Consider the following 12566-nt stretch of genomic DNA (forward strand, 5'->3'; position numbering starts at 1 on the left):
CACGCCACGTGGAAAGAAATAAGGCATGCCATCCGAGCAAGACATGGTGAAGGAAGTTGAATGAGAATGGTCTGTCATCCCAACTCGTTCAAACATACATCCGCCATCTTGTCCAAACTGAATAGTTTCAGCAGAAACCAAGGGGCACAGAAAATTAACACCGCCCTTGTTAGTAATTAATCCACTTAAATGATATTTAATAGTCATTATAAGCATTAATGACGTGAATGTTCAGATATAGCATCATTAATAATAGAAGGTTATCAAAATCAATATAAATACCCTGACTCCAAGGTATTTTAGATATGCTTACTAAGCCTTCTAAAGCTTTCGTTAATTATTCTTATTATTCTCAAATCATCTACTGACTTTGGTATCAGAGTTTCTCCCGCTGATCCCAACGGCACCTCACAAAGACGATACTCCGGTCAAGGAAATTCACACTATTATCAGTACGTATGACCAAATCTGCACTCTCCCAAAAACATTAAAATTGAATTGAGCTTGCTCGCACGCTTTCCATCAGATCTTTGGTCTGCTCAAACTCGGCTCATTCATGAATCGAGCCTCTAAACAATACTCGCAAGCGGCTCATTATAAATTGAACCAAACTGTATCAAGCTTTTATAGAACCAACCACTAAACAGCTCGGTTCATTTACAACCCTAAAATTGGACCAGTCCTCCCCCCTCCCTTAAATAAGGACACATGTCTATTCTTTTAATTGATTCATTGTAACACATTTCGAATTAATAAGTTGAAATAATTAGTGTTACAAAATTAAAGAGAATTACTTAAAATTTCACTAACTTTCACTTAGTTTCACCTAGTTTCACACATTACACTTCTTTGGAACAGCTAACAAGGGCTCAGACTTCCGCATAGTAATCCCCAACCTATCTCCCATATCAACATTCTCTGCATCAACATTCCCACAAAATTCCCAATCAAATTCATGAATCAAAGACCCTAAAACAAGGTGAAGAACGCGGTGAGCTAACGAAACACCAGCACACATTCTTCTTCCAGCTCCAAAAGGAATGAACTCATAATTTAGCCCTCTATAATCAACATTATTTGAACCCATAAATCTTTCTGGTTTAAAGCACAAAGGATCATCCCAAACTTCAGAGTCTCTTCCTATGGCCCAAGTATTCACAAGAACTTGTGTGTTTTGGGGAATATTGTAGCCCATAAAATTGGTGTCTTGAATTGCTTTTCTGGGAACTAGGAATGGAATTGGAGGGTGTAATCTTAGGGTTTCTTTCACTATAGCTTGTAAGAATGGGAGATTTTCGATGTGGGATTCTTGGAGCTTTTTGTTTGGTCCTACTACTGATAAAATTTCAGATTTTGCCTTTTTCATTGAGTCTGGATGAAGTAGGAGTTCTGTTAGTGCCCATTCGTTTGTGCTGCTTGTTGTTTCTGAACCTGCCATGAATATTTCCTGGAAAACACTTTTTACTATTAGATTATTAGATATCAAAGTCCATTTACTCATTTTTACAGTATGATTACTAAATTTTAACTAACGTGTGGAAGTTAAATATCTCAAAATGGAAATGTTCACGAAATTAAAGTTGTTTAGAACCACATTTTTCATAAAACCACATTTTTTTTATAGGGATTAGGGAAAATTTAACCCTAACGTTTTTAGAAAGATACATAGTCCAAATGTACGAAATGGTGTAAATTTAACCTTAACGTTTTCAAACAAGATCGATTTTAGCCCTGCATTACGAAAATTTTAAAAATACTGGTTTGACTGTTATTTAACTGTAATATTCCAAACAAGCTTATCGATAAACTGAACCAGTTTCGTATATTTTTTTATTACTTATTTGTAACTATATTAATAATACAGTAAATATTTAACACAAAAAATTGTGATTAATTTGTATGTATCGGACTTTTTTTTTGAAATATATAGGTAACAGACTTAGTTGTTAACATTTCAACAATTTTTTTTTATAATTTTGTTACTAACACACTACATATCTTAGACATAATTAATTTTAATAACAGTTAAACCAGTTTTTTTCGACAATGTATGACTAAAATTAATTTTAATTGGAAACGTTAGGGTTAAAATTTGCAACATTTCATATATTAAGACTAGATCTGTATTTCGCTTAAAATGTTAGGATTAAATTTGATCTTTATCCCGTTTTTATGTTTTAAAATCATTATTTTTTTGAAGCTTTTTCTATCTAAAAATTCATTTCCTCTCTTCTAACTAAACATTATCTCCCTGACTATAAATTTTTTTTAGAGAATTAAAATCGCTTAAAATTTCATGGATAAGGAATGGAGATTTCCTAAACCACACATTTTACTATTAGGATTATTATATAGGTATCACCAAAAATTAATGGCTTAAAGTATTATTTGGCAATTGACACAGCTTATTAAAAAGGGTTAAGGTGCAAAAATACCCCTAACATTTTGAATCAGGAGCAATTTTACCCCTAACATCTAAAATGGTGCAATTTTGCCCCTAACGTTGGAAGTCAAGAGCAATTTTACCCCTAACGTTAATAAATTGGGTCAATTTCAGACACTATTATAAAACACAGATATTTTTGTTCCTTATTCAGCACCAATTGCATAACAATTCGTTCTGAAAAAAGGATTTCGTGTTTTTTATAATTTAATAATAGAATTTGAGATTAATATTTATAAATTTGGTGAATTTTTTGAATTTATTTTGCCTAATTCGTACAAAAAGACAGTATATATATATATATATATATATATATATATATATATATATATATATTTTCACATCCCAACGTATGTTTATGATTTGTTACTGATAAAATGACACACGTATGAAGTGTAGATCACAAGATTCATGACCGAGAAAACAGTTTGATGAATTATTTCTCAAATTGACCTAATTTATTAACGTTAGGGGTAAAATTGCTCTTGGCTTCCAACGTTAGGGGTAAAATTACATAATTTTAGACGTTAAGAGTAAAATTGCTCCTGACCCAAAACGTTAGGAGTATTTTTGTATTTTAACCCTATTAAAAATGTCGGTGTCTTATTATATGTCAGACATAATTATTTTTTTTTTTGATAAAGACATAATTATCCTTTTGACAAAACTGGAAATTGTTGAAATGGTAACATGCGGTGGTATTTAATACTTCTCATCAATAAAAAAATTTTGATTGAATAGTAAATGTTATACTAACAATTTTAAATTTTTCATTAACGGTGATTTTTATACTATCAAATTAAAATTCCTCATTTCTTACCAAATGAAAACTTTAGTTATTGTTTGAAAAAAAAAAAAAAAATTCAGAGAACCATAATGTTTTTGGACTTTACCTAAAAAAGTTTATAGATAATAAAAAAAAAACCTAATACGCAAATAATTCCCTGAACTTGTCCAAATGTTGTAACTGTTTTCATGAACTTTCAATTGTAACAATTTATCTCTCAAATTTGTCCTTATAAAACATAACCCTCAAACTTTTCTAATTGTAAAACATGCTGATATGGACTGCAATTGAAGAAACATGTGAAATACAAAAACTGTAAAGTGTGATAATCAGATTTTTTGGCGTAATACGAATCCGAAAAAACGTTTTTACGGTTGCTTCAAGTACGGGGTAAAAAAAATCCCAATTTGAGGTTATGTTTACATTTGAACTAGTTTAAGGGTAAGTTGTTACAATTGTAAGTTGGAGGGGACAGTTATAACAGGGGTTATTTGTGTATTAGACCTAAAAAATAAAAAAAAAGTTTACATGGACTTACAAGTATGAAAATGTTGACATCATGGTCTGAAATCTTCTCAGGTTCATCTTTACCATTACCCTTAAACTCAAGCAACACATCAAGAAAGTCTTTTCTCTTACTTTCACTCACTTTCACCTCTTCAATTCTCTCTTTCACAAACTCAGAAGCAATTTCCAAAGCTTTCCCAAGTTCCTTCTCCATCTTCCTCCTCAACCCCTGAGGATCAACCCACTTCAACCATGGAAAATAATCAGCAACATTAGCATAACCAGAAGTCTCCATTAACCCCATCATTGCCTCAAAAAACTCCGATCCTTTCCTCGATTCCGGATCCACCAAATCCCGGGACAGCATCAAATTCCCCAATAAATTCATACTCATCAAGAACACAAATTTCGCAACATGAATTCCATGATTATCACCAATTTTATTCTCCGATGATTCCTCTTCAATCCATCGGAGCATATCATCGACGCATTTCCGACGGATATACGTGGTGTCGGTAATCTTTTTCGTGACAAGCATATCTACTGTCACTAATTTTCTTAAAACTCGCCAGTAGGAACCATAAGGGGCTAGAGCCAGGGACCCCTGGTTGTAGCCATGGACACGCATGGTTTCGGTTATGGTTCGTTCCGCGAAGGAGATGTCGTGGTTTTTGAAGAACTCGGCTGCAGCCTTGGCTGAGAGGATGACCATTGTGTTCATGGAACCTAACCTTAGACCTATAATGTCTCCGTATTGTTTTCTTAGTTTGGTTAGGGTTCGGTGTGGCATTAGACCTAAGTCTAAGAGGTTGCCGAGGATTGGCCATCCGGACGGTCCGGGAGGGAAGCGGCGGCGGTTGAGTGTGGTGATTCTACGGCGGTGGAGGAGGTATAGGGTTGAAATTGAGAGAAGGGTAAGAGCAACTTGAAAAAATGAAGTGTTATCCATGGCTATGGCTATGGCTATGGAATATTGTTGAATGACTCTTTAAATAACTCAAACATATATACACATAAAAAAAAGAAAAATATCAAAATAGGTCTATAGGTTTTGGCAACTATGAATCTAGGCTTCACGTATAAAATAACATCAATGTAGATTTAACGTTTAAAAAGAATGTCAATTTAGATATTGGTAACAAAATGTGACACGTCATTCATATTAAACTGTTGAGTTTTGATTTCTCTCTTAACAGAATAATATAAATAATGTGTCACGTTCCGTTATCAAAACCTAAATGTTATATCTATATTGGTGCTATTTTATTTGTGTAACCTAAATTGGTATTTAGGTCATGTTTGTTTGGGGAAAAATATTCTGTAGGAAAATATTTTCCAATTTTTCAGTATTTGTTTGGACAGGAAAATAAGTTAAAGGAAAATAAGTGGTATGTCAATGGAAAATGAATGAAGAAATAAGAGAAAATGTTTTACCCTTTGCAAAAGGGTAAAAAATGGTAAAACATTTTCCCCAAAACATACGCATTCAGAGAAAAATGGGGAAAACGTTAAAAAATATAAAAATACGAAAAATAGGATACACGAAAAACATGAATAACGTGAAAACGTTACAAAACACGAGAATATGAACAAAAACCCCGCAAAAAAATATGGAAAGGTGAACAAATACGAAAAACGCAAAAATGCAAAAAAAAAAAGCAAACACTTAAAAAAGAACAAAACACGGAATATACAGAAACGTGAAAAATACAAACGACACGAAAACGTGAAAAAATACAAAAAACGTGAAACATGCTAAAACACAAAAACGTGATAATACGTGAAAAACGCGATAAACATGAAAAGACGAAAAATGCAAACAAAACACGAAAACATGACAAATACGAAAAACATGAAAAAAACGTGAATAACACAAAAAAGTAACAAAATGTGAAAAAGAAGATGAAAAAAAAACATGAAAAGGGAAAAGCCGAAAAACTAAACGTGAAAACGCGAAAAAATGCAAAAAAAAACACAATAACGTTTATACCACGATAAAACGTACAAAAATGTCAAAAATGTGAAAAAACGTTTTTCGTGTTTTTAACATTACTTTTTTTTCATATTTTCAAGTTTTTCCACTTTTTTTTCCCAAGCAATTTCTATTTCATTCTTTACTATTCTATTCCTTTGAAATAGTAATTATACTCCATTCCATTCCACGAACCAAATGACACTTAGAGTTTATGTGTGTGTTTTGTGCTTAATACATGTGAATCTATTTTGTGTTTTATACAGAAAATCTATATTTAGTGGTTGGAAAATATTTTATTGTCAAATACAGAAAAATATTTTATTTTGCAGTATAATATGTTCCCTATATAAAAATTTTCACAACATAATATTTCATCTCAAACAAACAGCACTAGAAACCACAAATGTATTTTGGAACCTTATATCAGAATAATATTCTATTTCAAATTCCCAATCAACGAGAATACTGTCGAGCGGTTCCCAATTAATGAGGGAACACAAACAAATATTTATATAAAAAAACTGGTGCCACCTCAACAAATTAACAATCAAGTTCCAACTAAAACAAATAAATAGCTAAGAGATAGATGCATTGCATCAAGAAAATTCAAAAATCAATTTTGTGAGAGTTAAAAATTATTCTCCCGTTACCAATCTTTGGTTGGGGCTGCGCTTGATAGGGCGGTCTCAGGATCGATCCCCCACAACGGCGATTGGGAGGGGTTTAAATACCGTAATCCATGGATCCGTTCCGAATCCGGATTAGTCGGCCAATGTGGTTCGGAGTACCGGATGGTTTAACCAAAAAAAAAATTATTCTCCCGTTAAGAGATTTTAGTTTTTTTTTGGAAAGATTAGTCTAATTATTTTTAAAGATATAAAATAGTAAGATAATTATTTTAATGTATTTTCGAAAAACATCGTAAATGTTATTATTTTGGTTTTATCTCATATTGTTGTAACTTTAGAAAGTTGTCTAGAGAACATTCTTTTTGTACGCCTACTATTTTATAGTGGAATAATTTATTTTCGAACTTGATCGTAAAAATAGTCCAAAACTAAGGGTGAACCACGTTGAAATTTAGTGGTATTTTTATTGATTGTTTTGCTCGTCAAAATTTTTGCGGCGTATTTTTCACTTTATTCTCAACACCATGTATGTGGTTCCTTGATACATTTTAAAAATTATATACGGGTCCACTTATCGAGAAATAATACTCCCGGTGCAATATACTTGTCCAATTAAATAATTTCAATTGTCTATGTTTCTTTCTTAACACCAATCATTTTCCATGAATTGGTATTCATCCTTATTTTGATTGGTTGGGTCTTTTACATCCGACGAATAGTAGAAGTTCTCTCGGTTATCTTATTATGGAACTATGGCGGATCCAATATTTCAGAGGCCGTAGACAAAGAAAGGAACATTTAGCGGCTATATAGTATAATGATATTATGTATACATTTAGTCTAGCATTATTGTTGAACATATTTACGAAAGATGAGTTTTTTCACATGTAATTTCAGGTTTTGACTATCATTCAACCTTTAGAATTCTAACCACTCGAAAGGCTTGAATTTGTAGATCTTATGCATGAAAAAACTCATTTTCCGTTACTGGGACTTAAAATTATACTGTCTAGTAAATTTATGGCTTAAGGTTGTACTATTCTTTGCGTGAAGCTTAACTATGCTGCCCCGAATAACCAAATGACTAAATTAGTAACGTATTCTGATTATTGTTAATAGAGAAGTTGTGAAATAAATTTAAGGTTTGTTTGTGCTATTATTGTTGAGAGGTGGTGATTGAAAAAAATGAGAATAATTATTTATATGGATTAATTTTTAACGATTGAGATTTCAATAATCATTGTATTGTAATTGAAGTAAGTTTTATATTTAAAAAAAAAAAAGAGTAGATGAAAATTCTAATATGGTCTCGGTCTAATATGTCTTACAAATGAAAAACTAACAATTGTACGACTTTTTATTATTTAAACCAAGCATTTCTCATTGAGATGATATACATCTCATTTTCATTGATCGGGTTCATTTTAATTTTCATTCACTCTACCATATTCTTAGATTAGAAGCCCGAAATGGGATGCTCTAGGCAATTGCCTAGACTGGTTCCGCTAGTGCCGCCCATGTATGAAACCTATACGAATATTATATTCTTATTAGTTGAAAATTACAAATAATACCTACTTAAAACTTCCGTAACGTAACAATGTAATTTAAAATCTCGTTTTATAACTACTTAAAAAAATTATTATTTACGTTTGATAAATTAATTAGCTATGAATTTTTAATTGAGTTATAAAAAGGCATTATTAATTTTATATCATCGTGTCAGTACCGACACATCAGATTCCATCGGTAATGACAATTACCGATATATTTTTAGTTATCACCGATGGGATATTCTGTCGGTAATAGTATTTTTTTTTGTAATGAAATACATTATTTTTAAGATTCAGCATAAAAAAAATTTATATACTTTTTTTAAATAAAATGGAAAATGGTGTTAACAGAATTATGTTTATGTGACTTTCTAATTATTAGAAATTTAACCTGGAAACAAATAAAAATAAACGTTTTAATATATCAAACTAAAATATCAATGGTTGAATCCACCTAAATTAAAATAATAAGATATGTCAGGATGCTTTTATCAAATAAAAATATCAATGATTGAATTTTTTTTTTTTTCTTTTTTTTTCATAAATTAAAGTTCTAAAGCAATGAACATGTCCAAGATATAATATAATAGCCCCTTAATATATTATTTAAATATATATGCTTTAGGACATCAAAACAAGATCCTCTGCTAATAAAACCAATGGCCATATAATCTGTTTCGTTCGATGCAGATAAAAGGGAATCCCTGCTATGGTATACATTGAGAATCTTAATAACTTTATATATTAATTATTAGTTAGGTATGCATTTATATAATATAGCCTGATAAACACATATAAGTATACAAGGAATACTATTAAAATGGGTATGTTATTTCTCTTTAAGATATTAAGACTTTCACATGCTTTACTAACTTATAACTGATTTGCCTTACGTATCCAAACCGCGATGACGATCTGACGTTATATATAGTGGACCTATAAGATCATATGCAGGTCAAATGGGGCTGGAGTCCGACAAACCCGTTCCGATGTCTAAGCCCGTTTATGATTAGGACCCAATGGAAGGGTATGAACTAGTTGTGAGATAGTAGTTAACATACCGAACCTTGTGTTACCTGTCTATTTATAGTGTTCTGATACAGATTGAAAGTGATAAAGTGAAGGTTTTAATCGTAAACCAACAAAGATGTTTTTCTCTAGCTAAACTAGAAGGAGTGAATCCCAAGATAAATGCATAAACCTTGAATTCTCAAAGAGAAAGTTTAGATTGATCAAAAAGTTAGGAATCCTTACAAAAAATGAGGGTTTAAATACATCTCCTAATGATAACAAAAGACAAGGACTACCCCTACTAGGGTTACAATAAAGATATTAATGAAAGGGTAAAATAGACAATATGCCTACACCACTACAAGTAGCACAGGGGTAGCAGAAGTACGGACTGTCAGGTTGTTGGTTTCATCCTTGCTTAGGAAGTAATCTCTAAGGTCCGCCATCAGGGACACGCCCTAAGGGTCAGGTTGTTCGCCTTTCTCCCATCAGAAGATGATCCGCCAGAATTCAGGGTTGGCGGGGATCCGCTGGTAGGTTGGGATCCGCCAGAGTGGATGTCCGCATCATTCCCTCTTTCTTTAAAGGAGCTGGACTTCGTATCGTTTTTGTTAAGCTCCAATGGACTATCTGGTTTCCATGGACTGAGGTCACAGATGTTAAAGGCTGGTGATGTCTTGCCTAACCAAATTGGCAAAGCTATGTGATAAACATTGGCATTGACCTTCTTGGTGACTTTATATGGTCCATATTTCTGGGGTCGAAGTTTGCTAATTGGGGCATTGGCGAGTCTTTTCTTTGCCTAAATAAACCATAACCTCGTCCCCAACTTCAAACTGTAAGTCCCTGCGATGTTCATCTTCTTTAGCCTTCAATTTCTGGTTTTTCTCCTCATGAGTTTCCGTCACCTCTTGGTCCATCTGTACATAGTCCCTGGCTAGATGGTTGGCGGTCACGTTCCCCTTAGGCAGATGTGCTACATCAAGAGTGTGATTCGGAGTCTTCGTATATACCACCTCAAACGACGACTTTCCAGTTCCCGAATGTACAGATCCGTTGTAGGCGAACTCGGCTTGAGCCAGAACCACATCCCACATCCTAGGCTTATCCTTACACGTGCTGCGCAGTAAGTTTCCCAAAGTTCGATTGATTACCTCTGTCTGACCATTTGTCTGAGGATGGGCTGTAGTACTAAACTTCAGAGATGTATCAAAAAAGGCCCACAACGTCTGCCAGAAGTGACTTAGGAAGTTTGTATCTCGATCTGAGACAATGCTCTTTGGTGTTGGTCCCTTATAACGTGACAAGGTTAATTCCAAGGGGGGGATATGAACTATTTAAAATTTTGTCCGTTAAGGTTGACTTCTTTTTTTAAGAAAAGGTTTACACAACGGCGCTAAGTAATTCTAAGACACAAGCTTAGTCAACTTGTGACTAAGTCTATTTCTTTCCTTGAGTCAGGAGATAGCACTTAGAGTCTATTCCTAAACTCAGCTTCTTAGTGCACTCAACTCAACGTGAGTTCGTTACTTAGCCAGTTTTATAGCAAGCAATATATAAAGGAGTTTAAGGGTTAGAAATATGTTACTCAGCAGACATATCCTGGTTCGGCCTCTCCGCCTACGTCCAGTCCCCGGAACGCGTTCCGAGCTTTTTGAATTCTCTACTGAGCTCTTTAAAGGTAGAGCATGAAACCTTTTACAATAGAAGCTGACTATACAAGAGTACCTTCCTCTATACCTCTACTCACTCCTAAACTACCGCTGAGTACTATAACCGAGTACTCAGCCTCTCCTTTCTATTCTTCTAGAAATGATAAAGTGTTTGTCCTAAACAACAATAGCTAAGACACTTTAGATGATTGAAATCACTCTAGACTTTTACACAATGATTGGAAATTGGTGTAAGATTTTGCTTTGCTTTTCTCACAGAACTTCAAGTATGAATTTGGACAGCGTTTCGACTAATTGAAGATCTTCCTTGAATGAAGAAAATGAGAGGCCTATATATAGTGACACTTCAATCACCGGTAATTTCGAATTTCGAAATAACCGTTGGGGGCAAACGGCTTCCTGTCGTTGTCACTCAGTACGTGCTCAGTGTTGTTGGCCAATGAGATTCTTGCATCTTCTGTCTACGGCAGTGCTCAACAGCTTTTCGTCAGATATACAGAATGTTTCGACATTTACGGCAAAGTCTTCCAGACAGCTTCCTGCGCATTCTGAACTTTACCCAAAGTAGAAATACTTTGTCTAGAAGTTGGTTCTGTTCTGCCGCTGACCTGACTGCATTTTCGCTCAACTCAGCAGCTTCCTCTTGAAGCTTTTGTTAGAAGTTTCTCGATCCTTCTTCATACTGAGTCGTCGTTTTACTTGATACGACTGCATTTTAGCTTCTTGGGCCGTGAGGTCTTGATGTGTTGACTTGGGCTTGACTTTCACTTATGGGCCTTTAGACTTTTTATCTTAATGTCTTATAAATCAATAAACTCAACATTGAACAAACACATTAGTGTGAATAAATCAAAGCATTTAAATTTAATGTGGTAGAATATTTTTTTATCATTTACTTAAATAATTTTGTCAAATCAAAATCATGTGGAAAGGTGTTTCAACAAACTCCCCCATTTTGATGTTGGCAAAAATATTCAGTGAAGAACTCAGTGTTGAGCTCCCCCATGATAGTTGACCTTATATTACTCAGGATACTCCCCCGTAAGGGTTGAGCTACTGACTTAGTTTTACTTTAAACATTTCAAGGTTTAATCAAGTAAGTCTAAGGTCAGTTTTCAGAAATAGGTCAGCTTATGGAACATATTCTTTTTAACTCAATTTATGCGGAAGATTTAGATTTCAGAGAGCGTTGAGTATTTCTTTGTTCAATGTGTTTTAAGAAGACATATAAAAGAGGTCAACTTATAGATCAACACAGCATACAATCATAAAGCAAGACAAATAGCACAGTTTATTTAATGAAGATGCGTTAACTATTCAGCACAAAACATAAGTAAGCATCACATAAGATTGGTCAATTTTGAAAAGGTAGATGCATGCATAGTTTTGTATTCAGGGTTAGCACAACAAAATTCATAAGGGAAAGGCTACAAGTTTCTAAAATCTAAGTCTAGCAATCCTAGCCAAGCTATTTTTTCTTGTGGTTGAGTTGGGCTTCATGCTCTTTAGCTTTTCCTTTTACCTTGAATTTTTGCTGACTTCCTGATGCTTCCTCTGATTGTTGAGTTCTTTGAGCTTGTTCTTTCTCCCCCGTTTTACCACCATCGGCAGGAGGAGGACTGAAGGTGTCGTCAATGGCAACATGAGTTAAGCGTTTAGAGAATGTCTTAAGTCTGCGTGTGCTTTCATTGATGCCATCAAAAACAGGAACACCATCATTTAAGACAGAACGTGGAATTCTGATAGCTGAGGCACTGAGCATACTCAGGATATATGCTTGAGACTTTCCAACCTAGTCTATACTGTCAGTGAGCATGGCAAAGGCTTGATGAAACATCTTTAGCAGTGCCGAGTCAAAATACTGACGTTGAGCATTGCAGTGGCGCACATAGTTGAAAGTAACTCGAGAGTACTTCAGAATTTCATTCGTCTTGAGTTGGTCAGTTTCCATCTCTTCCTTACTCAAATTGAGTAGACGGACAGCCTCA

The 12566-nt window shown here is 33.9% G+C and overlaps 1 protein-coding gene across 1 annotated transcript; it reads right to left on the reverse strand.

The window, feature by feature from the left end:
- Positions 1 to 832: 832 nt before the first annotated feature.
- Positions 833 to 4686, reverse strand: LOC136208173 (cytochrome P450 76A1-like). Its single transcript, XM_065998985.1, has 2 exons — positions 3769 to 4686; positions 833 to 1447 (listed from the first exon to the last, which is right to left on the reverse strand). Exons 1-2 carry the CDS (start codon positions 4684 to 4686, stop codon positions 833 to 835), a joined length of 1533 nt encoding a protein of 510 aa, XP_065855057.1.
- Between the last annotated feature and the right edge of the window lie 7880 nt (positions 4687 to 12566).

This window comes from Euphorbia lathyris, chromosome 10 (genome assembly GCF_963576675.1).
Source record: "Euphorbia lathyris chromosome 10, ddEupLath1.1, whole genome shotgun sequence".
Classification (NCBI taxonomy): Eukaryota; Viridiplantae; Streptophyta; class Magnoliopsida; order Malpighiales; family Euphorbiaceae; genus Euphorbia; species Euphorbia lathyris.

Excerpts from the sequence above, each read along its gene's own strand:
- LOC136208173 (XM_065998985.1), bottom strand. The coding sequence starts at position 4,686 with ATGGATAACACTTCATTTTTTCAAGTTGCTCTTACCCTTCTCTCAATT. Across the intron at positions 1,448-3,768 it reads ATGTCAACATTTTCATACTT|GAAATATTCATGGCAGGTTC; the intron begins GTAAGTCCATGT and ends AGTGTTTTCCAG.